The sequence below is a fragment of the Nyctereutes procyonoides genome, unplaced genomic scaffold, assembly GCF_905146905.1.
Source record: "Nyctereutes procyonoides isolate TBG_1078 unplaced genomic scaffold, NYPRO_anot_genome, whole genome shotgun sequence".
NCBI lineage: Eukaryota > Metazoa > Chordata > Mammalia > Carnivora > Canidae > Nyctereutes > Nyctereutes procyonoides.
This window is the reverse complement of record NW_026575020.1, coordinates 56,350,490-56,378,083: the sequence shown is the minus strand read 5'-3', so window position 1 is coordinate 56,378,083 and position 27,594 is coordinate 56,350,490. Positions and strand designations below refer to the sequence as shown.

General features: G+C 43.3%; 2 protein-coding genes across 2 annotated transcripts; one reads left to right on the top strand and one right to left on the bottom strand.

Moving 5' to 3' along the window:
- Positions 1-516: 516 nt before the first annotated feature.
- On the bottom strand, positions 517-27,594 carry MFSD11 (major facilitator superfamily domain containing 11). Its single transcript, XM_055344396.1, has 14 exons — positions 27,339-27,594; positions 26,621-26,773; positions 25,981-26,036; positions 24,281-24,388; positions 23,092-23,171; positions 22,877-22,973; positions 21,623-21,681; positions 20,758-20,902; positions 16,134-16,174; positions 7,562-7,627; positions 5,681-5,806; positions 2,601-2,775; positions 1,788-1,923; positions 517-1,158 (listed from the first exon to the last, which is right to left on the bottom strand). Exons 2-14 carry the CDS (start codon positions 26,714-26,716, stop codon positions 994-996), a joined length of 1,350 nt encoding a protein of 449 aa, XP_055200371.1. The 5' UTR covers positions 26,717-26,773; positions 27,339-27,594; the 3' UTR covers positions 517-993.
- Positions 12,920-13,872, top strand: LOC129522408 (60S ribosomal protein L6-like). The gene has a single exon (XM_055344687.1). It carries the CDS (start codon positions 12,949-12,951, stop codon positions 13,840-13,842), a length of 894 nt encoding a protein of 297 aa, XP_055200662.1. The 5' UTR covers positions 12,920-12,948; the 3' UTR covers positions 13,843-13,872.

Here is a 27,594-nt window from a genome sequence, read left to right as displayed (position 1 = left end):
TAGAATTAGATCATGGTGATGGCAGTACAACCCTGTGAATATACTTAAGAAGAAACATTAAATTGTACACTTCAAAATGGTGAATTTCATGGTTTCTGAATTATATGTCGATTAGAAAGAATTTGTAAAGCAAGCTCCTACAGAGGAAAGTGAACATGTCCATTTAAACATCCCCCCAGACAGTTATGCTGCATCCCCAGACACACATGAGGAATGGTGTCTGCTCTGTGACAGACAGCAACCTGCAACCATGCAACAGCTTACATGTACCCCTTCCCCTTTTTTTGCATTGCATCTTCTAGGAAAATACTAGCAAAAATCCTCTCTGGTAAATATGTGTTGTTGTTGTTTTAAAAGAGTTTTTGTTCGTTTACATGTTAGATTCATTTTTAAAACATTAGACAATTTTTAACTCATTTTATAATAATTAGCTACTCCTTGCTACAAATGACAAGGTAGGAAAACTCATCAAACCAAAATGTTAAAGAAGGAAAAAAGTACAAACCTTTTCAAAGATTCCACTAAGGCATCTCACAATTTATTGAAATGTCGTTCACAGACACATACGTGGGGTGGGCATATGCTCCCTATTACTACATAGTAGCACACACCCCATGCCCAGCAAGGATCTTCATCTGCCATACGGCCTAGTGTTCTGAATCAGGGCAGGATCTTTCAATGAGAACAGGAGGGTGAAGAAAACATTTACACTCTAGAACATGATTATAAGGAACTCGACACATAGGAATCGAAAAACATTATCTCTGAACGATTATAACTGACAGAACAAGTTTCCCTTATTCTGCTTGTTTTAAATAGATAATATCTGTAAACTTGAACACCAACCCTGGCAGATTGAGCAGTCTTAATTCTCTGATCTTCCTTCCTGAACAACATCCAACACTCCGCGGAAAGGAAAGGTGGCTTCTTCAGCTGAGTTTTCGCTCCGCCAGGCCACCAGAAGCTGCGCCCCACCTTTTGGGCGCCCCGGGGTCAAATGCTTCGGTAGTCAGAGCCCCGGGCCACGATGGCGGCGGCGGCCCACTCCACGGAGAAAAACGAAATGGTCCCAAAGAACCCAAATATCACCATGACCAGGAGTTGCCAGTGAAGGAGAAGGTAGTTACTGTAGAAGAATGCCACGGCCGCACAGATGGACTGAGAAGAAACAAAACAGGTCAGAAGATGTGCACAGAGGACCCCACCACGCCCCAGCGAGCCCTGCCACCCTCGGCACCGCCCAGAGGGAACTCTGTCAGTCACCAGCTCACAAACGTTTAAAGGCCAGCAACAATCAAGCAAGCGGCAATCTGGTATTGAAAACAGTATATTGTGGGGCGCCTGGGGGGCTCAGTCAGTTAAGCATCTGACTTTGGCTCAGGTCCTGATCTCAGGGTCTTGGGATCGAGCCCCACATCAGGCTCCCTGTTCAGCAGGGGGAGTCTGCTTCTCCCTCTGCCCACCCCCGCCCCCAGGTCATGCATGCCCACTTGCTCTCTGTCTCAAATAAATAAAATCTTTAAAAATAAATATATCAAATAGGATTTTGTGAGAAACTCGGTAATGAAATAACATCACCCGGCCAGAAACCTGCTTATCTACAGGATGAAGGGACTCTGGTACTTAGAAAGGCTCTAATCTGAGCACTGAGTCCAGAATGAAAAATCTCTTACACAGCAGGGGAAAGAAAATCACACCCCTCGCTGCTTCTGAAGTCCAATCAGAAACGCTTTAAAGGATGCCCCGACTCTCATTTGGGAACGATCAAGAACACAATGTTGGTGTACCTGCACAAATTTGAAGACTGCAAAGGCTGGCGCACTGTCTTCAGAGTAGAGAAACCCTAAGATACTAAGCAGCTGAGTATTGAAGCAGCTGTCCCCAAGGCCCAACAAGAAGCTGCAGAAGATGGCAACTTCTTTGCTGCAGAAGAGGAAAATGAACTTAGAAAGAGAGCACTCTTAACAATATTTGTTAGAGCCGTCTCAAATGTAAAAGCAACTCCCCCATGAGAGCATTTCACTCACACGTGATAAACACTAAGAAACAAGAAGAAATACCAGACTCCATGGAGTAACAATTTATGCTCAAACGCACTCACCGTGACAGTCTGAGCAAACTCTGCTCTATGAACTATCTGGGAGCAGACAATGGGTTCGGGCAGGGCTGCCCTTGCATGGTGGATCTGGACATAAATGTCTACATCTATAATGAATTGGAGTGGAGTGCAAGAAAGTAAGATCCTCAAAACGGACATAACCAACTGTGAATGGACGGGATGGCCTACCCTCTCCTCACTGTTCTTCACTGCTCAGAATGCAGACCTATAAAATCACATCAGATACTTTTATGCTCTGTCATAGATCAAGAAAAAACACTCAGTGGGCTGAAAGGTTAAAATCGACAATTACAAAAATAACTTGGGATTCTCTATGAGCTCCTACTTAAACTAATTCTGGCTTATTCATTTAACATTTGACAGATGACCTTATAGAGAGAACAGACTTTCAGAAAATGATTAACGACTCCATTCTGAATATCTAGCCACCCATTACCTCCCACCCTTCTTTAAATTACTAGAAAAATGACAGTCACTATACCTGGATTTGATGTAAGCACTGCTATCGGTTCCTTCAACAGGAGCAATAGGGGCATCCCCAGGCATATTGAGAAATATCAAATAAAAAGCTACAAAATGCACCAGGATGCCCAACAACACAACTGGATTTCTACCAAAACGATTATTCTTGCTCAGCAGGCCAAAGAGGCTTCCACCTACAGAACCAACGAAGTAGAGAAGAGAAAAACCCAAGGCCAGATTAATGAATCAAAATTTTGGTTCTCTGAAAAAAAAAAATTAAAACGGATAAGCCAACAATTAATTTAATCAAGGGATATTAAAAAAAAATAACCATTGAAGCGGAAGAAATGTTAAAAATCAGAACAGACTTCTGGGTCAGAGGGGTAACAAGGAATGGATTTACCACCTGCCAAAAAAAGTTGTACCAAAAATCTGAAGCAGTAATTTTGAAGATACGAGATACCAGACAACAAAGGGCAATAATCTCTCAGAGAGGAAGTGAAGGAGGTGAGCCCAGCTGCAGGTCTAGAGAGAAGCTTAGCTGGGCTGCAGGGAAGGGAGAAGGTGGGCAGGTGGACCCATAGGCCCTGAGTGGAGGACATGGGGCTGAGAGTCAAGGATACCTAGGTGGCTACAGAGTTCCAGAATGGGCTATCAGAAAGGAAAGCTGCACAGAGACAATTCTAGAAATCTACAGCTCTGAGGCTTCTCTAAGTGCTGATTGGCACATACTGTGAGTAAATTAACAGAGGCCCGAGAAAGAACAGTCCAGCAGGATTAGATTAGTGCCACGCTCTGGGCTGGGAAAAGTGCCTCATCCCCCTGGCCAGACAGGAAATCTTATGACTCACAGGCACTGTGCACAGAACGGTCTTCCCTCAACAGCGAGGAAGATTTAGCCCTCGTCTGAGCACTTCTCTGGTCTGCCCAACAAACCTTAAAAGCAAGCCCTGAAAGAGTCATACTGTTTCCAAGTAAATGAACTGTAGCCAAGAATAAAGCTCACGAATATTTATTAGAATACAAAAATGTCCAGCACCCCACTAGGTGAAGTTCACAAAGTCTGGTATCTCAAAGTACCTTCTTTGCCTAGTACCTCAGGCAACGAAGCAGGAAAGCAGGCCCCGTTATGAGGAGAAAAAGCAGGCAAACGAGTTATTATATGACCCAGCAATTCCAGTGCTAGTTATATATCCAAAGGAAGTGAACACGCACCTTTATATAAAAATATATATATACATATGTGTTCACAGCAGCATTATTTATGATGGCCAAAAAGTGGAAACAACCCAAATGTTCATCAAATGATGGACGGATAAATAAAATGTGATATATCTGTACAATTAAATATTGTCTACTGATAAAAAATGTATTTTTTAAAGTATGTTTTAAAGAAGTGAACATTTCTTTTTTTAAAGAAAGCACATTAGCAGTTGCCTGCAGAAGGGCAAGAAAAATGTACTAAAATTAGATTGTAGGGATGACTCACAACCTGTCACTATACTAAAAAACACTGACCCACACATACACTTTTAGGGGGTGATGTATATGGTATGTGAGTTACATTTCAATAAAGTTGTAAAAAATTTTAAAAACAACCCAGAACGATTACAGATACTAGAATGGGCAAAAACATCACAATAATTACTATAACCATATTCTACATAAACACCTGGTACAGTTCCAGGTGTGGGCAAAAAGCAGGGAAAGAAAAGGCCATCTGCTCTTGTCAACATGCTGATCACCACGGGCCACTCCAAGGGTCCTAGGAGGGTTTATTGTCTATGTTCTTCCCTAAGGCCAGAAGCTCCATGTGGGCAGGGAGTCTCAGTCATACAATGCAGGCATAAGTATGTGATGAATTGGTAAGTTCCTCCTACAGGATGGTGTCCAACACACTGTTCCAGGGATCGAGCCAGTGTGGCTGATGGACAAATACCTGCACGCATGGTGCTGAGCACCATGAGTGGGACGAAATGTTCAATTACTACATTGTACACCCGAAACTAATATCATGCTGCATGTTAACTAACTGGAATTTGAATAAAAAAACATTAAAAAAAAAAAAGAATACCTAATGTGGTACAGTAAAAATCCATGTTGGTCTTTGCCTTGTCCCTCCTCCTCCCTGGCACCGAGCTCCTAGGACCCTGGGAATGTCCTTAGTGACAGGCATGTCTTCTGTTTGTTCTCTATTACTCTTTCCCGACCGTACCAGAGCTTATGCAAATGAGGTGATTGCTGAGGGTGTTTAGGGGTGGACTAGCTAGCTTCAGGATGGCTGCTGGTTGCCAGAAGGACCAAGATTTACTTAGAGGGTTGGAACCCTCAGTCCCAGCTGCCAAGCTCAGGGCAGGGGAGAGGGTTGGAGATTGAGTTCAATCGCCATTGGCCAATGATCTCATCAACTTTGCCTCTGTAATGAAATGTCCATAACAACCTCTAAATGATGGGTTTGGGAGAGCTACCCTGATTGGTTGGTTGAACATATCCACATACTGGGAGGGTAATATATCCTGACTCCACGGGGACACAGGTTCCTGTACTCAGGACCCTTCTGGACTCTGCCGTATGTGCCTCCATCCGGCTGTTCACTTGTATTCTTTATAATAAGCTTTAACAGTAAATATAGCATTTTCCTAGGGGTTTATGGGAACCTCCAAATTCATAGCCAAGTCAGACAGAAATGTAGGTAGCCTGGGGACCTGGGATTTTTGGCAAGTGGCATCTGAAGTGAGGGCATCTTTATGGGACTGAGACCTTGGGCCTGTGGAGTCTGACAGAAACTCCAATACTTAGAAGTTTGAAGTGACTTGTCTCACTGGACCTCCAGCTTGTGTCAGAGATTCAGAAGATACTTTCCCTAAGTATTTTAAGAAAAAAAGCTGGAAGAGACTGTATGTTTTCCTATGTATGGTTTTGTCTGTGAATTATATGGCAAACATAGTTTTCTTAGAACGATGATCATAAAAAAAGACATACCTGTCTGGGTGAAAATAAGCAAGGTAATTAAAATTCAAGGATAAAGAGGTGAAGTACACTTACAATATCTATAACTACAACAAAGTGATTTCATGCAAAAACGCTTTTTTAACAAACCTAAGATTTCTCCAATGCCAATGAAAATGCCAGAAAGTCCAATGAGGCTCTTCTCTTCTGTTCCAAATTTATTTACAGCACCAATACATGTTCCATAGACACCAGAAAAGAAAGTCAATTCCAGACCTAAGGAAAAAAAATCATATTTAATTACACATTCACAATCTCCATTCCTGGTTTTTCCTCATGGCTGGCAGAATTATATATGTACACAATAAAATTCATTCAGCCTGACATGTTACTCCCCCCAAGCAGATCAGTTTTATGCTATCTAGCTGATGAAATGGAATTAACCTCAAGATGGCAGTTGCCATGTATTTCAGATAAAAATACACAACTCAAATAAGCAAAGACAGAAGAGTGTCTTTGCTCTGTCTTAACTCTTCTGTTAAGTCTTTTGGGCACCTGGGTGTCTTCAGTAGGTTAAGCACCCAACCCTTGATTTCAGCTCAGGTCATGATCTCAGGGTCCTAGGATCGAGCCCCACATGGAGCTCCAGGCTTACTGTGGAGTCTCCCTGCCCCGCCCCCGTCCCTCCTCCAGAGACACAGGCACATGCTGTCTCTCTCAAATACATAAATTAATCTTAAAAAACAAAAACGATTCTCTGTGTGGAGATGGGATGGACAGAGGGCAGTACATATGTAAAGTCTGTACTAGTGATTTCTAAAGTGTTTGTTACCCTTATTAACAGCTCTCCAAGGTTAATAGGAATGTAGGTTTGGCAAACCAATGCATACCATCCACCTTGCTCAAAGGCACAATGTTTTCGTTGAACTCTTTTTCCCAGAAAAATAAGTTTTAAAAATTAGGGTTAAAAAATTAAGGCCAATCAGTAGGTCTTCTACATTCCTCAATGCTACAAAAACTTTCTGAATTTTAAAGATGTTTACCATTTTTCTATTTCTCAAAAAAAGATGCTCATACCTATAAGGCAAATAAAGGCAAAAGTAATCGCTGGCACATTATAGCACTTTTTTCCCTTAACACTTATTTTTTAATTTACTTTTTTTTTAACACTTTTCTTTTTTTTTTAATTTATTTATGGTAGAGAGAGAGAGAGAGAGGTAGAGACATAGGCAGAGGGAGAAGCAGGCTCCATGCACCAGGAGCCCGATGTGGGATTCGATCCCGGGTCTCCAGGATCGGGCCCTGGGCCAAAGGCAGGCACCAAACCGCTGCGCCACCCAGGGATCCCTCTTAACACTTTTAAAAAAGAAACCAATCTCCTAAACATTCTGAAGATCTGAGAGTGCTCCAACGACCCAGGGTAAACCACAGAACTCATTCCACTTTATCAGGAAGTATATGAATCTATAAAAACTTACAAGATTACTCAGGATTATTTTCTGTAGTGTTCTATTTTGCCCTAAAGTCATCAGTTGTGCCTCCCAGGGTTCAACCCTTGTGCAGAATCCTCCTACACTGAACTTGGGCTGGCCCTGTGATGTGTTTTAACCAATGAAATGCAGAGTGATACTAGGCTCATGCCAGGGCTAAGCCTAAAGAAAATCTGGTAGTTTCTCCTTTTGCCCTTTCTCCTTTTGCACTTGGCCTCTAAGCCATCTGGCCTTCCCGCCAGGTTGGAAGGAAGGGATCATGTGGGAGGGGGTCATGCAGCCACGGAGACAACGTAGACACAGAGACGGAGAGACCCCCCAGCCTTGCACTTGACCCCTTCAGACATGCAAAGGGAACTATAGGGACATTGTGGCCCCAGCTGCCTCTAATAGCACCCATAAGAAACCTCGATTAAGACCATCAGAACCACTCAGCTGAGCCCTGTCAGTACACAGGACTATGGGAAAGAATCATGCAGTGGTTGTTTTCCACCCTTTGTCATAAAGTAGCCACAGAAAACCCCATCATTATTCCCATTACCTGTATAAGCAGTTGTAATGCTAAGGAGGAGCATCTCCTTGGTGACACATAGCTTAAGAGATTTTCCTGTAAGAAAGAAAACAATTCAGGAGTGCTTAATTAGATCGTACTTACTCAAACAAAAATCCTAAAACATTTACTTAACCCGGACACCCCTTGTCAGTAACGCCAGTAGACAAATACAGTGGCACTGAGGTTAAGGATTCAGATGCCGAAGGGATGAACAAAATCTGCCCTGTAAATAATGTGTTTATTTCAACTGCTTCAATACATTCTAGAGTGGCCTTTCCCCCACCATATTCTCCAGCTTGAATTAAAAGAAAAACAAAAACTAAAAACCATGGAATAGAGAAAAGAAATAGAATCAAATAAAACATGACTCTTTCAACAGACTTGACCAAGGGTTAGCCTAAGGGAGTCCATGGCTGGCAAAGCAATAACATCTCAGAGGAACGAGAGGGCACAGAGTGACTTGAAGACTGGACTCCAGATCGTCACCGAGGGAGCTTGCTGACCGCACAGAGGCCGCCACACCATTTCCTGTGATTCTCAGTTCTCTGGATCTGAGGACCGAAACTTCAGTTCTGCATATTTGCTTATGACTACTTTAACATCTGTTTTTATGCTGTTCGATATGGTGGAAATCAGCAAAGGAAAATCCATGTCTAAAAACTGCACATTTTAACTGTCTCTTTGAACCTGCTTACATTTCATAATTTAAGGCCAGATTTAAACTACTCCTAAGTGAATAGTGGATCCAGGTTTTAGTTCTTGCTCAACTGCTGACTACAGAAGTTACACAAGACACAAATGCTCTGTCCTGAATTTCGCCACATGCAGAAGAGGGTATTTTTTTTATCTAACCTCACTGAAATGTAGTAAGACTAAATGCAGTATGACATTTTCACCATTTTCACGAAAAAATATATGACCAATATGAAGTTTATTTTTACTTTTTTAAAGATTCTATTTATTTATTTGAGAGAAAGAGAGTGAGAGAGAGCACAAGCAGGGAAGGGAGAAGCAGGCTCCCCACTGAGCAGGGACCCTGATGTGGGGCTCAATCCCAGGACCCTGGGATCATGATCTGAGCCAAAGGCACCTGACTGAGCCACCTAGGCACCCCTGGTCAATACAAAGTTTAAAACAATATTTTTAATTTTAAAAAATGACATTAGCAAACCATGTTTGTTTTTGGATAATCAGAAGATTTTGTTTTATAGATTTTATTTATTTATTCATGAGAGACACAGAGAGAGAGAGAGAGGCAGAGACACAGGCAGAGGGAGAAGCAGGCTCCATGCAGGGAGCCTGACGTGGTACTTGATCCCAGGTCTCCAGAATCAGGCCCTGGGCTGAAGGCGGTGCTAAACCACTGAGCCACCTGGGCTGCCTGATAATCAGAAGATTTACAAAAAGGAATTTTAAAACAATCTAGAAAAAAAAAAATAAAAAATAAAAAATAAAAAAAAAACAATCTAGAATAATACTATCATGGTGACTACCTATCGTCATACATTCGTCCAAACCCATAAAATGTACACCAAGAGTGAACCCTCATGTTAAACTGTGGACTCTGGGTGGTGATGCGATGTGTGAATGTAGCAGGGGCATCAACTGTAACAAATGCGCCACTCTGGTGGGGGAGGCTATGCATGTGTGAGGGGCAAGGGAGCATTGGAGAACTCTCTTCCTCAATTTTGTTGTGAATCTACAACAGCTCTAAAAAGATGACAGAAACAACAACACAACATCATCTAGGTACAGAAATAGACAAAATGATCCTAAAATTCATACAGAAATTCAAGGGGCCCATCGTAGCCAAAACAATCTTGAAAAAGAACAAAGTTGGAAGGTCACACTTTCCAACTTCAAAGTTTGATAGTCATCAGCGGAGCATGGTACCAGCGTTAAGGACAGACACATGCATCTGGAAATAAACTCTTACATTTACAGTCAATTGATTTTAGACAAGAGAATCAGCACAATTCAATGGGGGAAGATCAGTCTTTTCAGCAGGACAACAAGGTGGCACGGGCAGAGGAATGCAGTTGGACTCCTACCTCACAACATACACAACAATGAACTCAGAATAGATCCCAGACCTAAATGTCAGAGTGGAAACTAAAACTCTTAGAAGAAAACAGGAGCAAATCTTTGTGATCCGGGGCCAAGCAGGACCTCAGGACAACAAAAACACATGCACAAGGTAAAAATCAAAAGGTAAATCAGTCTTCTTCAAAAATTTAGAACTTCTGTGCTTTAGGAGATACTATCCAGAAAATGAAAAGCCAACCTAAGGAATGAGAGAAAATATTTGCGAATTAAAAATAGACCTGCCCTACGACCCAGCAATTGCACTGTTAGGGATTTACCCCGAAGATTCAGATGCAATGAAACGCCGGGGCACCTGCACCCCGATGTTTCTAGCAGCCATGTCCACAATAGCCAAACTGTGGAAGGAGCCTCGGTGCCCATCGAAAGATGAATGGATAAAGAAGATGTGGTTTATGTATACACTGGAATATTACTCAGCCATTAGAAACGACAAATACCCACCATTTGCCTCAACGTGGATGGAACTGGAGGGTATTATGCTGAGTGAAGTAAGTCAATCGGAGAAGGACAAACAGTGTATGTTCTCACTCATTTGGGGAATATGAATAATAGTGAAGGGGAATATAAGGGAAGGGAGAAGAAATGTGTGGGAGATATCAGAAAGGGACACAGAACATAAAGACTCCTAACTCTGGGAAATGAACTAGGGGTGGTGAAAGGGGAGGAGGGCGGGGGGTGGGGGTGAATGGGTGACGGGCACGGAGGGGGACACTTGATGAGATGAGCACTGGGTGTTATTCTGTATGTTGGTAAATTGAACACCAATAAAAATTAATTTATAAAAAAAAAAAAGAAAATATTTGCAAATCCTATATGAGACTTCTATCTAGAACATATAAAGAATGTTTACAACTCCATAATAAAATGACAACCCATAAAAAATGGGCAAAGGACTCGAGTAGATAGTTCTCTAGAGACATGATGCAGATGACCACAAGCACGTGAAAATCTCCACACCCTTAGCCATCAGGAAAATGCCAATCAAAACCATGAGACACCACTTTACACCCACTGGGACAGCCAGAATCAGAAAGACAGATAAGGACTCAAGGAGGTAGAGAAACCGGAACCTTCAGACACTGCTGCTGGGAGCGTAAAATGGTGCAGCCACTCAGGAAAACATTTGCTGGTTCCTCAGAAGCTTAAACAGCGACTGCAGACAGCAATCCCATGACTCCTAGATACACACACAGAGATATGCAGATGTACATCCACACAAAAACCTGTACACGGATGTTCACAGCAGCATTATTCATGATGCCTACAAACACTCCATTCTTTGTAACATGCCATAACATGGATGAGCCTCAAAACCACGACCATAAAACCAAAACCATAAGTAAGAGGAACATGTCACAAAAAAGCACGTATAGCACAATTCCATGCATATAAAATAATATCCAGGACAGGAGAGGCAAGTCTAAAGACAGAAAGTGGGTTAATGGATGCCTAGGGTGAGGGATCGGGGTAGTGGAGAAAATGGGAAGTGAATGTTAATGGGTATAGTAATCTCTTCTGGGGTGAAGAACAAGTCCTATAATTGACTGTAGTGATGAATGCCCAACCCTGTGAATATACTAAATGCCAACAAGTTGTACACTTAGATCGTACAGTCTGTGAATTACATTCAATAAACCTATCCTATTAAGAGAAAAACTATAATCTAACAGTTTAATGGATCTCCTTCCAGACTTAAAAAAAACTTAATAGAAACAAAATTCATTATATATACTATTTTAAAATTTGTTTTCACATAATAAATATTTTCTAACATTCATCAAGATCATTTTAATGGCTAGAATAATCTCTTGTATAGATGCACTGATGCCTTGTTATGAAATATTTCAATTACTTTCAGTTTCTCACTAATACAGACATCTTAGCCATTAAATCTTGACAAAAATTCTTAATTATTTCCTGAGGATAATCCTATTAGTGGAATTGCCAGGATAAAGGCACAAACATTTCTAAGGCTTCTGATATTTGCTGACAGATTGTTCTTCAGAAAATAATATAAATATATCTTCCTATCAGCAATGTGGTCTTATGCCTGTAAGTACATACTCCCGATAACATGGACAATTATTTTTATCTTTTAAAATTTGATGGAAAACTTTCAAATTTCCATTTCTCATTCTTAAGCAAATGTCTTCTCTATCATTTTAAGTCTATTAGGTTGTTGTTGTTTTTTAAGATTTTATTTATTTATTCATGAGAGACAGAGGCAGAGACACAGGCAAAGGAAGAAGCAAGCTCCCCACAGCGGGCCTGATGTGGAACTCGATCCCAGAAGCCTGGGATCACATCCTGAGCTGAAGATGCTCAACCGCTGAGCCATCCAGGTGTCCCCCATAGGTTGTTTTGACAGTTAGACGTTTTATATTTTAAGCAACCAAAGGGCACCTTTTCTCTTAATGTTTGCGTAAGTTGCTTTTACAAGGCTTTTCTCTAACCGGTTTCTTGGATTACTTTTATAGTTTCATTTTTACATTGAATCCACTTGGAATGCAAGAAGATACAACGTTCGAGTCTATTGTCCTATACACTCCACTCCCTAATTTTATTTAAGAATCTCTTTTATTGTATTTGTAGTATTATGGACATGGGCCTGATTCTAGAAACCAGTTCCACTGCTCTTTGTATTCCAAAGTGTTCAAATGATTCATGATAAATGTTAATATTTATTAAAGGAAAGTTCTCCTTCTCAAAAACTCTCTTAGCTGTTCTCAGTTATTTCTTTAAAAAGATTTTTCTATTTATTTATTCATGAAAGACACAGAGAGAGAAAGAGAGGCAGAGACACAGGCAGAGGGAGAAGCAGGCTCCATGCAGGGAGCCTGACGTGGGACTTGACCCCGGGACTCCAGGATCACACCCTGGGCTGAAGGCGGTGCTAAACCGCTGAGCCACGTGGGCTGCCCCTATTCTCAGTTATTCTTCCAGATGAACTTCAGAATTGTTCCAAGACCAAAAAATAAATGTTTAAAAATTTTCTAGAATTGGAGCACCTGGGTGGCTCAGTGGGTAAAGCATCTGCCTTTGGCTCAGGTCATGATCTTGGGGTCCTGGGATCAAGCCCCAAGGAGGCATCCCTGCTCAGCAGGAGTCTGCTTGTCCTTCTCCCTCTGTACTTCCCTCTGCTTGCACGTGCACCCATTCTCTCTCTCCCTCTTCCAAACAATAAAATCTTATTTTTTTTTTTCTAGAATCCCATCAAACATATGCATTTGGTTAAAAAATGAAGTGCTCGCTCTTTTCCATCTTGCAAGATGGCGGGCGAAAAAGCCGAGAAGCCGGATACTAAGGAGAAGAAACCTGAAGCCAAGAAGGTTAATGCCGGTGGCAAGGCAAAGAAGGGTAACGTAAAGGCTAAAACTAAAACGCCAAAGAAGGGGAAGCCCCACTGCAGCCGAAACCCTGTCCTAGTCAGAGGAATTGGCAGATATTCCCGATCGGCTATGTATTCCAGAAAAGCCATGTACAAGAGGAAGTATTCGGCAGCTAAATCCAGGGTTGAAAAGAAAAAGAAGGAGAAGGTTCTTGCTACCGTTACAAAACCAGTTGGTGGTGACAAGAATGGTGGTACCCGAGTGGTTAAACTTCGCAAAATGCCTAGGTATTATCCTACTGAAGATGTGCCTCGCAAGCTGTTGAGCCATGGCAAAAAACCTTTCAGTCAGCATGTGAGAAAGTTGCGAGCTAGCATCACTCCTGGGACCATTTTGATCATCCTCACTGGGCGCCACAGAGGCAAGAGGGTAGTTTTCCTGAAGCAACTGAGCAGTGGCTTGCTACTTGTGACTGGACCTCTGGCCCTCAACCGAGTTCCTCTGTGTAGAACACACCAGAAATTTGTCATTGCCACTTCCACTAAAATTGATATAAGCAGCGTGAAAATCCCCAAACATCTCACTGATGCTTATTTCAAGAAGAAGAAGCTGCGTAAACCCAGACACCAGGAAGGGGAGATTTTTGACACAGAGAAGGAGAAATACGAGATTACAGAGCAGCGCAAGGTTGATCAGAAAGCTGTGGACTCGCAAATTCTGCCAAAAATCAAAGCTGTTCCTCAGCTTCAGGGCTACCTCCGCTCTGTGTTTTCTCTCACAAATGGAGTTTACCCTCACAAATTGGGTGTTCTAAATTTTTTACAAAGAACCTAATTAAACAACTGATCCATTAAAAAAAAAAAAAAAAAATGAAGTGCTCCTGGGATGCCTGGGTAGCTCAGTGGTTGAGCATCTGCCTTCGGCTCAGGGCGTGATTCTGGAGTCCTGGGATGGAGCTCCACATCGGGCTCCCTGCGTGGAGCCTGCTTCTCCCTCTGCCTGCGTCTCTGCCTCTCTCTTTGTGTCTCTCATGAATAAAATCTTAAAAAAAAAAAAAAAAAAAAAGAAATGACGTGCTTTTCAGATAATCAGGAGCCTTTTCTGTACAACATGCACCACAGCATCAACAGAGGGAATGTGATGATTAATAAAAAATGAAACACAGCCCCCCCACCCCACAGACAGATTATTTAAAGCTTGGACAGTCTGCTTCCTGTCTTCTTTTTGGCTTGTTACCTCATTACCTCACACTCCTTCCAAGGGCCCAGGAACCAGCTCCTAAATTTTCCTGCCCTGTAGCACCTTACTTAACTTGCCTCTTTGGCTGTTCCTTCTTTCTCCCCATTCAAACTAGATGGTTCAACATCCTATCACTCCGGCACCCAGTGGAGCAACCAACTAGTTCTATGATGAAACCATGCGGCCTCTGCTGTGTTAGTGCCTCATTTTATAGAAAGAGAAGTTGAGACGAAGTTCATACATCCAGGAAGGACATCCTGAATCTGGTTAGTATAAACAGGCAGCCAGGGAGATCGGGGGTTCGGTAGTGGTGTGCGGAGGCTGCGTCAAGCCTTACCAAGGCTAGACGGACCATTTCATAAAACTGGAGGTCATCAATCTCCCTTTCCCTGACTCCGTGGCAAACCAAGTAAGCCAACGTGGCTTTCTAGGCCAAGAAGGGAACACCAAGAAGGGAAAATCTATGAAAGGGCTCATTAAAAAATATTAAACACCATCATAAATAGCTAAATTGAGATTTCTGTGGTTTGTTTCGCTTGAGCCCTTTCCCCTTTGGTCCCTCTGATCAATAACGGGACTTGTGACAAATGCGTTTCTAGGCCTGCAAAGCTCAAAGCTGGACCTTTGACTGTGGTGACCTCCCATCTTGTTGGGAGACAGTCTGGCTACATCCTTTTAATTATACTGTATCATTATGAATGTGTTCTGGAAACATAAGAAATACATATAATAAAAGCCTGATTATGGGACAGCTGAGTGGCTCAGTGGTTGAGCATCTGCCTTTGGCTCGGGGCATGATCGAGTCCTGGGATCGAGTTCTGCATCAGGCTCCCTACGGGGAGCCTGCTTCTCCTTTTACCCATGTCTCTGCCTCTCTCTGTGTGTCTCTCATGAATAAATAAAATCTTAAAAAAAAAAAAGTCTGATTAAACAGCCCAAACAATAATATACTATTGGGAACTCAAGACTACCACACCCATAAGCCTTTTCTAGAAAATGAGACCACAGGCTATATTCTTGGCTATAAGTTGGGTGCTTTTTGTCATCTGACTTAGGCCATGGCTGCTTAGAACAAGAATTGGCACTCTAGCCCAAGGCAACCTATAGTCAGTCTAGCCACAAGCACAGAAGTGTATAAGGCCCAGGAGCCTAACTGAAACAACATGACCCCAAAAAACTGCATCCCACTAGATAGTGATCAGATTCTCTCTCCTTGGGAGACAAAGAGACTAAGAGAAGCAAAGAACTGGCCTATATCAGGCCTTATGAGAACTGGAAGCCACGCTTGCCAGTTTCAGAAGGAACAAGATGGCCATAATGGGAATCGCTGGCCTGGCCTGTCACAGTTTGGGCTCAAGTCCCACCTTAGCCATGTACTAGCTATTTGACCCTGGGTAGACAATTTCTCTAAGCCTCAAACCTCTCTTCTATAAAATGGAGAGAATGGTAGGCCTGTGTTCTAGGACACTTACAGAGCAGTTTTGAGAATAATACAAAAGAAACGTGGAGGGAGGTTTAGCGAGGAAGAACCCTCCACAGACAAGCCTAGCTGTTCTTCCCAGTGAGTTCTAAGGAGATGGTTTGTGTGTCCTCACTGGCTGGTGTAAATTAGCTCCAGCCCCCAAGCTCTCCAAAGCACAGGTACAGGCACCTCCCTGTACCTCCCTCACAGGGCCCTAGGCCAGGCAGTCAGGGTACCATCCGTCTGTGCGGCCCCCAGTTACAGAGACACTGACTGAGAAAACTACTGCCCTGCGGTGGGGCATACCTGGAAACACGAAAACCCTGGGGGATCGTCAATCCAGAGTTACCAGGGAAGGGGGTAAAGGCAAACGCTCCAGGTGTTCCTGAACAGGTCTCGCATTTCAGGCACAGAAAATACTTACTAAAGGCATCTACTGCTTTTCCCATAGTGCTCTGGGCAGACCTGAAAAAGTAAAACAAAAAGTGTTTTCTTCTGAAAACTGAAAAGAGAACAAAAATGCGATATTTTCATTGACATTCATCAAAGTTCTGTTCCCTGCATAGTCTGGCAAATATTTCCACTGCCTCCAATGCTCCTCGCTCCAGGGTGTCCTGATGGGACCCTGTCCTGGCTTCAAAGAATGAGGTGAAAGTGCCACCTGTGTGGCTCTTTATTAACAAACACCATTCTCTCATACTAAGTTGACAGCACAGATGCATGCCTGTCCTTTGCAGAAAGGATACTTCTGGCGGAACAGAAATCTCCACCTTGCTATTCTCATACTGTACAAACAGCTTATAAGAACTCCATTTTCCTCTATTTTGACTCCTTCAAAACTAAGTTGTGCAGTGTGAAAACTTTTTGAAAGCAATACCAGCACCTGTGCTCCACAGCTGGGTGCCAGAGAAGCTACAGGTCAAAAACGGGCTTCAGGGTCTGCGCTGTGCTTTGCCACTTACCAATCATATGGTTTTAGACAAGTTACTTCATGCCTCTAAGTTTCACTTCCCCGTTTATAAAATAGGGGCACTACCATGTAACTGGAAGAATTTAAGGAAGCCATGTAGTTTAAGTATAATTGTTAACTACGATTACGATAAAAACATTTTTTTTAAAGATTTTATTTATTGAGAGAACGAGAGAGAGCATGAGCACTAGGAGAAGCAGATGGAGAGGGAGAGGCAGACTCTCTGCTGAGCAGGGAGTCTAATGCGGGACTCGATCCAGGACCCTGGGGTCACGACCTGAGCCGAAGGCAGACACCCAACCCACTGAGCCATCCAGGTGCCCCAGTAAAGACATTTTTTAAAAGATTACAGCCAATAGGGTAATACTCATTCCTCTGCCATCTTTACATACTATTATTCACAAAAAAGAAAAAAAAAAAGAAGCCTCATGGAGATACAGGTGACTTATATATATGAATTAGTGACACAAAAAGGTAAAGCCTGTTTTAACCAATAGGAAAACCCTTTCTTCCTCACCATAAAAACTCACGTTTTCCCTGGAAGCAAAAACTCTAGACTCCAAGTAACCGACAATACTCTTGTAGTTGGGATAGGGTCAGGCGTAGGATTGTAGTATTTTACGTTTCGGACCCCAGATAAATAAGTAGGAACTGTTTTATATACTCTATAGACTATTAAAATACAATCAAGCCAGCTAGAAATCAGGTGCAAATCACTCCCAATTCAATTCAGTGAGATATTAAAGGGAACCATTTCTAGAATCCTACTAGATGGTCCCTGAGGCCTGCAAGGATGGAGGGGGCAGAGTGAGATCACTGCCAATCCCTCCCAAGCCCTCTTAACACCCTCCCATCTCACTCCTAGCTTACCTCTTTAAGGTCTCAACTTTGAAGGGTAGCAGAAGGTGCCACCACAAACACGCCACTTTGGTATATGGATTATGTGAAGCTGCAGGCACTCGAAAAACAGCAAATGTGGGGACAGGCTTTCTCTAAATCCCCTCATCTGCCTCAAGACAGATCCTCCAAAAGGAACTCAACTGTTATACATCACCTCTGGGAGTTTCATCAAACAGGAAAGATCTTCTTGTCACAAGAGAGGAGACCAGACATCAACAGTGTGTCACAAACTATCACGTTTCCCATCTAGTCTCCTAAGGGTCTATTCATCTTTCCAACAAATCATCTACTCTCCCATAAGAGGCCTACATCCCTCTTTCCCTTTCCCTATTTAGATGGCATATAAAATCTAAATTCTAAGCCATCCTGGAGAATTCTCATTTTCCCCTGGGTTTCCTTCATGTATACATGAGGCACAAGTGCTAATAAACCTGTGGGTACTTTTTCCCTCCTTAATCTTTATTACAGGGGTCTCGATTAAGAACATAGGAGAGTGAAGGGAAAAAAAGTGTTTTTTAAAAGATTTTATTTATTTATTCATGAGAGACACACAGAGAGAAAGAAGCAGAGACACAGGCAGGGGGAGAAGCAGGCCCCATGCAGGGAACCCAACATGGGACTTGATCCTGGGTCTCCAGGATCACACCTCGGGCCAAAGGCGGTGCTAAACCGCTGAGCCATCCGGGCTGCCCAAGAGAGTGAAGGGAAAATTATCTTTCATCCCCTACAACCTAAATGTTACCTCCTCTCTTTCTCTCCCTCTGCCTCCATCTCAAGACCCTGAGATTGTAACCTGAGCCAGAAATCAAGAGTCAAATGCTCAACTAAGCCACCCAGATGCCTCCCTTAGATGGCTTCTAATCACACTAAGAATAGAAGCTGCAGGGACACATGGGTGGCTCAGTGGTTGAGCGGCTGCCTTCAGCTCAGGGCGTGATCCCGGGGTCCTGGAATTGAGTCCCACGTCAGGGTCCCTGCAGGGAGCCTGCTTCTTCCTTTGCCTGTGTTTCTGCCTCTCTCTGTGTCTCTCATGAATAAATGAATAAAATCTTTAAAAAAGAAGAAAAGCTGCTGTCCTGCCATAGTCCTGCTCCCAGAACTAACTCTCTACTGCAGATGATCCTACTTCCACTCCCTCCCTGTGCTGAGTCCCACGGCCTCCCTGCAGCCCTGGCACTCACCACACTCCTTCCCACCACCTGACCTTGGCAATGGCCTCAGTGAGCCACCTAGCCCTCCATCACCGCCCCTCCTTAACACTTACTTTGCAGTTGTACATATGTATTGTCTATACCCCCTCTAAAATTAAGTGGCACAAGAACGGGGACTTATCTGTCTTGTTCACTGCTGTACCCCTCAGGTTTAGAAGGGGGCTGGCACAGAGTCTGCACTATTTATAGAATAAAAACAAGGAAGCTTCAAGTCTGGGAAACAATTCAGGAAGAGAATATGCTAAAAGGACTGAGCAATACTCCTCAGCACTGTACCTTATCAGTTATATGATCCACTGTCTATCCACAAAGTTCCTTGAAAACAAGGATGGGCTGTTTTTGCACAGAACCAACATCTGACATTTACTAAACCAACAGGTGTTTTAATTTTTGCTGACTCTGTGATATTCCTCTTCAAAGATTCCTTTCCCAATATTTGTTAGTTTATGATAAAAAATATATACACATGGTTTACATTATATATACGTATCATCTTTACACGTATATACAAACACATTTAACCAAAGATTAACACCTCTCTTTTGCTTTAAACAAACAGTGAAATTTTGAATGCTTAATGATCCCATAGCCAGACAATTTTAGGCCTTTTTGAGAATGACAAGGCGGCACAGAATGCTCAATGCTGTTTTAACAATAAATAAAAAGCTATAATGGTGCCTGGATGGCTCAGTGGTTGAGCATCTGCCTTCAGCTCAGGTTGTGATCCCAGGGTCCTGGGAATGAGTCCCACATCAGGCTCCTTGTGGGGAGCCTGCTTCTCCCTCTGCCTGTGTCTGCCTCTCTCTCTGTGTCTCTCATGAATAAATAAATAAAATTTAAAAAAAAAAAAGCTATAACTTCATCTTCACAATTTACTGATTCACAAAGCAAAACAAAACTGGCAAAGATTTCTCATTCCCTGTTCCTCAGACCTCGATACTACCCGCAGAGAAGTCATCTGTGATGTTTTAGTTTTACTTATAATTAAAATAGGCTCAAGGTAATACACAGTGTTTTTGAAGAATAGAGCACTGTATACCTGTTTCCCCATTTGGACTACTCTGGAAGAGCATCCATGTAGGTTTGTGAAAAAACCCATCGCAGTAGAGAAGGGCACGGGTGTGACTGAGGATCTTCTGTGACAGCTGTGGATAGCCCTGTCACTCACCTATACCACATGCATGGGGACATCTTAGGGCTGGACCAGAAAAACCGTAACTAAGGGCAAAGACTGTCTTCTATTTAACTCTATAAGCCCGTATCTTTGTATATTAAAGCACACAGGAGGCCAGCTGAATTGAAAGAAGAAACTGAGGCCCAGAGAAATAAGGGGATTATGGCTAATGTCCAGGGTCTGACAACGTGTCAGCCACAACCTGGGGGTCTGGCTCAGATCTCCTGTAAGCTTTCCCCTGCCTCTCCCTTCTTTTCCCTTCTTCCGCCCCACAGCTCCCCATCTTTTTTCTCACATAACTGGCTTTAAAACCTCTCCCTCAGGGCGCCTGCCTGGCTCAGTCAGTAGAGGCTGCAACTTTTTTTTTTTTTTAAAGATTTTATCTATTGAGAGATAGAAAGAGAGAACACCCATGCATGTGTATGTGCATGAAGGGGGCAGGTAGAGAGAAAATCTTCAGCAGATCCCCCCCTCCCCGCTGAGCAAGGAGCCCAAGGAGGGGCTCGATCCCATGACCCTGAGATCATGACCTGAGCTGAAATCAAGAGTCGGATGTTGAACCCCTTAACTGGCTGAGCCACCCAGGGGTCCTGAGCCTGCGACTCTTGATCTCAGGGTTGTCAGTTCGAGCCCCACGATGGGTGTGGAACCTACTTAAAATAAATAAATATAAACAAAGCTTTTTCCTAATGTCTGCCCAATCCTGGATGAGTTAGGGCCACAAAGGGTTAGTAATCTCTACATCTACTCAGAATATATTTTCAAATAAAAAGGAATGTTGCCAACTTCTTACTCATTGACTTCCAGGTCCTGGTCATCAGAAGACTCATCTTCTCCCAAGACATTTTCAGAATCTGGCTGTCGAATGAGAAAGAAAAGAACTGTCCCCACAAGGCTAATCACTGTCAGGGCAATAAACACTGTTCTTCGATCACTCTCTGGAGGAAGAAAAAAAAAAAAGCTGATAGCACTGGACACGCAAACAATTCCAGACTTAGCATATGTTCAGAGGTGGTTTAACACCATCCTAGAATTTCCTTGTTAAATGTTTACTTTATTGCATTAGTGAAAATCTCAAACAAGAAACACTACCACCCAGAATACCTCCACCTTTGTCTTACAGTTAAAGAAATACTAATAAGCCAAAAGAAAAACAGCACAATAAAGTAATCATTCTTTTAACCAAAGAAGCATACAGACAAAACAAGAGTTTAAAAGTCTAACAGGTGGGCAGCCCGAGTGGCTCAGCAGTTTAGTGCCGCCTTCAGCCCAGGGCCTGATCTGGAGTCCCGGGATCAAGTCCCATGTCGGGCTCCCTGCATGGAGCCTGCTTCTCCCTCCACCTGGGTCTCTGCCTGCCTCTGTGTCTCTCATGAAAAAACAAATAAAATCTTAAAAAAAAAAAAAAGTCTAACAGGTGACTGCTCATACATAGCATAACCTTCTCTTCTACCTTGAGATGCTGCCTGAAGTGTAGTCATAAACTAAAACCCTAGCTTAATAACATAAGAGAAAAAGTTACTAAACACTGAAATCCGAGAGGACTTAAGGCAGCAAGGTTCATTAGGACCATCTGAATAGAGCGATAATGGATATTTTTAGAGAAACTATTATTATCCTTTGAAATGTGTGAATAAAGCGAAGTGAGTAACACAAACCTGATATTTGAGTTTTTCCTTGCCAAGCAAAATATATGTAGAGATTTCCAAAGAATAAGCTGGAGGAAGAAAAGGAAGAATAGAATGCTGAGGGTTTATTTCCATATTTATAGTCTTTACAGCAGTTTTTCCATCATTTGTTAAAGAAAGAAATTTTTAAAGCATATGTGACTTTAAAAGTATCTACCTGTCTTAGATCATTTAAAAGTATCGACTCCACCCTCTTTCTGAAAAAATGACCCAGATGGAATTGTTTCCTTCCACGTGATGGTGACCTGATTCAGAACCACCCTTCAAACACTTGACTCGCTTTGAAACATGTGATTTATTGGGACCTGGAAATGACTACTTGGAAACAAGGTTATGCTACTTCTCAAAGGCTATATTTTAAAGAATGTATGGGGAGAGGGAATCCATGATTCAGTTACCTGCATCTAATTAGATACTTTAGCATACTTTCCCAGAGAAGGAATCATTCACTTATACTCTGGTTTCTTAATATACACCCCCTTACAAATGAAACATCCGCATTTATAAAGACATATTAATACCACAATTTTAGGCAATATCCACAAGGATAAATCCTCAGGACAGATACGATGACAGAATGACAGTTTTTGTTTTTTACTGAGGATATATATAATATACTGTATCATTCAGCATTGATAGAATTAATCTCACTTTTTTTTTAAGTTCACTTATTTTTAAGTAGTCTCTATACCCAATGTGGGGCTCGAACTCATGACCCTGAGATCAAGAGTCATATGCTGCCCTGAGTCAGCCAGGCACCCCTCACTTTTAAATTTTAATATATTCATTAGTAGCTACCAGGTGCAGCTCAGTGGGAAGGATGTGGTCTTTGGAATCCAGATAAGGATGGTTTAAATCAGATCAGTTACTTCACTTTTAAGCCTCCGTTTTCTCATCTGCAGAACACAGATAATACTACTACTGGTCTCATGAGGCAGTGAGGATTACTGAGATTTAGTAATGAAGCCAAAAGTCCCTGCCTGAAACATAGCAGATGCTAAGTACGTTATGGTTAACCTTTTTTTCTCCTTACTAATCATGAGTCCCAGTGAGGCAGATCCATGCATTTCACGCAATTCTATAAAACGTTAAATCTGCATCATATGCAGCTAGGAACTCAAGTTACCAAACATGGAAGACAGGAATTTCCAACACAACAAAGATCTAAAAAAATGCTGGGACAAAATAATTAAAGAAAAGACTGAGCTGCAGAAGGATTATTACCTAGATTGTAAGAGTGCCCAGAAAATTCCACTGTTCCTCCCAATTGTGTGCTCATCTGAATTTATTGTCAGGCAATTTCCTTGTGCTGTCCAAAGCACTGAAATTCAAACCAAAAGTTTGTCAAGGGAATGAAATCACTTAGCTTCACACACTAAACACACGATATTCTTAAATAAATTCCAGAACACAGAGAAAATAAACATCGAGATGCTTACCGGCAGCTGCAATTCCAATGAAAACAGAAGCTGTGTAGAAGGACCATGGGAGAGGCTGGATAAAAACGGCAATGTACATGCTAAAATGTAACAGGTCAACGCATTACGGTCAAACAATACCTCATACAGAATGCCAATTATGCCTTCTAGGAATCGATTCTGAGGATTCCCTTTTTTTAAAAGTCAACCTGTAAATGACTTCTCCAGTGTTGCGGGGGCAGGGGGGACAAATTTCACCTACTCATTTCTTAATTCACTATTCTGAATTTGTGAGATCGGACATGGAACAAGGGTTTGCCATGGGCCTTTGCCAATAGTTCAGCACGTGCTGGGACTGCAGTTCTATGACCCAGAAAAAAAGCTTAAATTATCTCGGTTGAGGGCGGCCCGGGTGGCTCAGCGGTTTAGCGCCACCTTCAGCCCAGGGCGTGATCCTGGAGACCCGGGATGGAGTCCCACGTCAGGCTCCCTCCATGGAGCCTGCTTCTCCCTCTGCTTGTGTCTCTGCCTCTCTCTCTTTTTCTCATTAATAAATAAAATTTTAAAAAAGTTTATCTAAAAAAATAAAATAACAAAGTTTATCTCTGTTGAATTCCTGTTAATCAATTTGATATAAAATAAGATTATTCCACGGGAAATCCAAATTTTTCAACTCTCATAGAAAGAGATTTTGAGATGCTATTCTTGTTAATACTAAAATCACAGCAAGTATGCACACACGCCATCACATTAAAACAATATGGTAATCCCTGGGCATCAAAGAGAGAACCAAATCCCTAAAATACTGCCTGCATTTGGGACACCTCAGTGGCTCAGCAGTTGAGCATCTGCATTCGGCTCAGGGCATAATCCTGGAGTCCCTGCATGGAGCCTGCTTCTCCCTCTGCCTCTGCCTCTCTCTCTCTGTGTATCTCTCATGAATAAATAAAATCTTTAAAAAAAATACTGCCTGTATTCTATTCAAGCCAAGTCAGCATATATATATATATATATTTTTTTTTTTTCTTTTAAGTAATCTCTGCACCCAATGTGGGGCTCGAAACTACAACCTGGAGATCGAAAGTCACGTGCCTTTTCGACTGAGCCAGGCACACACCCCCAAGTCAGCAATTTCTTATGAAAAGTTTACTATATGCTTGAAAGGCGCTGAGGGTGTTTGAATTAAATTAAAGAAAATCACACTACTCACCTGTAAAATAAACCACTTGCAAACATAGAGAGCTGAGGTCCTACAATGGCCACCACTGATGGTGTAATCAAATTGGAAGCGGAGAACACTCCATAAATAATTGCCATGCTGTACACATAAAACATTAAAAGGAAAAAAACAAAACTCTTGAATCACGGTCTCAAAAGTGCATTTTTTTCAAATATACTTAGCGTCTATAGGTTTTTCTTTGCCATAAGCATTGATTTCTTTAGCCAGAATTAACAATAATGCTATCGGTAAGCTGAACCCTACGCTGAAGTTTTCACTTACACAAAATCCTGAAGTCTCATCAAATTTCCCTTTGAATCAGCTTGCCTTGGACAATACGCTTTTACTGAACAAGTAAATTATGACAGCTAACATATAACATGTAACAAACACGGAGCCAACTGTTTTATGTATGTTTTCTTTATTAAACCTGACAGTTCTATGAAATTTTATTGTTATCACCCTTACTCTACAGAAAAGAAAACTGAAACACAGAGGGGTTAAGTTACTTGTCAAAGGTCTTGCCAAAGCTAGATAGCTGGTGAATGGTGGAGCCAGGATCCTATCCCTGGTAATCTCACTCCAGAGGCTCTAGTCAACCAGTCTGCTCTACTAACTTAGCTTACAACTCCTGCCAACTGCATGAAACTTCACTGTTACAAATAACAAGCACAGGGTTATCACTTGCTTAAGCCAAAGCTTACTTAACTCAACCTAATGGTCTCACCTGAACATTATTTGGCTACTATAGACCCAGCCCTCGTACGAATGTCTCGTAGCAAAGTGTGACTAAGACCACCGTGAGGGTCCTGAATTCATTTACTAGATGCTATTTACAAACCCAAAGTAAATTATTCTTTGGCTTCCATGATCCTCTTAAATAGTAAACATTCTTTGGAATTGGAAGACAAAGCTCTACAAAAAAAAAAAAAAAAAAAAAAAAAAAAAAAACTGTGGTATTGTTATTAATCATCTAAAAAAAAAAAAAAAAAAACCCAGAGGTTAGCATCCCTCTATTCTCAAATGTCATATACAAGACTAGGTTTAGGATACATAACAAAGAACCAAATAAGAGCTGTGGGGAAAGGGGGAATGGTCAGCATCTTATAGTTAATGACAGAGAAATTAAGAAACCTGTGTTTATAGCCATGTGTGCATTACATTCCCAGCTTCAATCGTATGTACTGACTCATGAAGGCCTTTTAACTCTTCATTTTCTCTATGTCTAAAACCGGGACAAAAACATCTCAACAAAAATCTAAAAGCTCCTGGTGACAGTATGTGAATCGTTACGAAATTACAAAGACGGGAGGACTGAATGTTTCAAGAACCCTATTAGCATTGAGAAGATGTAATTATGACAATACTTGGGTGTTTGTTAAATGCCAGGCACTGTGCCAAGAGCTTTATATGCATTATCTGAGCAAGGAAACGGGGCTCAGAGAAGCCACTGGCCTAACGCAACACGGTCTTATGTCCCGAAACCAGGATTCCAAACCCGGTGTTTAATTCTTCATGAAATCTAAACTCAGCACCGTTATTGCGTTCTCCCAAGCAGCCCAGATGTGGAGGCAAGACAACTCCTACTAATTCAACCACAGTATTAAGGCTGGAGATTCTGAAGATTTGGGGGGGGGGGGGCGGGGAACTACTGTCATACATGAAGTAAAACCAACCATAGAGTACAATACCTGGTATATCCACTGCCGTGAAAATCTGTGCTATTTAAGCTCCTGATGACGGTTTGCTGCGTGGAAGACAGAGCTCATCAGTGAAAACATTCTGCAGTCTCCCTCCCCACCCCCACCAAAGTTTGTCTCCGAGGACGAGGACGGAGAAGGAAGCACCTGGCAAAGTGGAAATCAAGATACTCCGTGCTTCCCGTCGGAAAGTCAGCTAGGAGACAAGCAGCACTAGACAACAGGAAAGGGGCAAACCGAGGCCCGGGGAGCGCGGAAAGCTGGGCTGTAGCTACGCCTTGAGGCTTCTTCCTTCTGCTCAATTGTCCCAGCACTAACGTGGACCTTAATGCAGGCACGAAATGACAGGTCAACCTGCAGACCCCAAGTCAGGTCAGAGGAATAAGCGGTTAACTGCTCGACACCCCGACCCGATGCAATATTTACTACAAACCGTCTGACACGTGAAACCAAACTGAAGCACAGAAAGCCGGGACAGGCAGGTGGGAAGATAGAAGGTGCAATTTCAGCGCGCTGCTAGGTACGATGACTATTATTGGGTTTGTTTTTTTTGTTTTTTTGGTTTTTTTTTTGGAGCGGGGGAGGCGTTAGGAGAGGCACTTCGGGAGACGGAGAACAAACCCCAACTCACCGCCACATTCCCACAAGTTTGAAAGGCGGTGAACATAAACATAAAGGCAACTCCTAAAATAACGATGTTGAAAAGCTTTTTGGATTCCGGGGACATTGTGGCTCGGGCTGGGCCGGAGGTCAGCAGCTCCTCGGGGCGAAGCCGCTGACGATCCTGGGGAAGGAGACGAGGCGGTGACGAGAGGCGGCAGATGCACGAGCCAGGCTGCCAAGCGGTGCGCGTCCAGCTCCCGGATCAGAATCGCGGCCCGAGAGTGGACTCCTCGCCACGGGCGGCTAGGACATTCCTGGGACCCGATCCGAGCAGGGGCCGGCCTGCCGCCCCGAGACGCGCCAACCACTTCGCGGCTCCAGGTGGAAGGGCCTGCCCGACGGAGGAGGGGGCCAGAGACGAGGTGCAGCGGCCGGCGCGGCCCCGCCCGCCCGGCGGGCCCTGACTCACCGCGGGTCAGGCGACCCGGTCACCTGACCGCAGCCTCCGCGCCCGCCGCTCGGCCCGCTGGGAAATGTAGTCCCGCGCCGCCCGAGGCACGCAGGCGCGCCGTGAGGAGGGGAGCGGGGCCGAGCCCGCGCGCCCCAGCGAGGGAGGGGCTATTAAGCGGAACCCGGCGGAGGAGTGGGGAAGCGCGGGGAGGGAGCCCGGCGACGTTGTAGCGGGGTCCGAGAACCCTGGAGACCGCGGGACAAACGGGGGGGGGGCGGGGAGGGAGGAGAAGTACCCCCTCTGGTAGGGGCGGGAACCTGCTGCGGAGGCCCGAGCAGAAAAGCTGCGTGGAGCTCGGATACGGCCATGAAAAGAAGGCGGGGCCTGGAAGGGGAGCGCTTCCTGTTCCTCCTGCGGGAACAGCGCCCGTGCGGCCTCGCAGCCGGAAAGAGCGTTTCGCGGGCTTTCCAACTGCCCGCAAATTCCGCTCCCCCCTCCCGGCCACAGTGACTCCGCGCTTTTCGGCCCGCCCGCCGGGCTCTGCGCAGGCG

What these genes read in the sequence shown, in the direction of transcription:
- LOC129522408 (XM_055344687.1), top strand. Translation starts at nt 12,949, where the DNA reads ATGGCGGGCGAAAAAGCCGAGAAGCCGGATACTAAGGAGAAGAAACCT.
- MFSD11 (XM_055344396.1), bottom strand. Translation starts at nt 26,716, where the DNA reads ATGTCCCCGGAATCCAAAAAGCTTTTCAACATCGTTATTTTAGGAGTT. An exon ending in CACGGCAGTGGATATACCAG is followed by an intron (nt 24,389 to 25,980) that starts GTATTGTACTCT and finishes TTATGTGTACAG; the next exon opens with CATGGCAATTATTTATGGAG. An exon ending in AAAAGCAGTAGATGCCTTTA is followed by an intron (nt 7,628 to 16,133) that starts GTAAGTATTTTC and finishes TCTTTCTTACAG; the next exon opens with GAAAATCTCTTAAGCTATGT.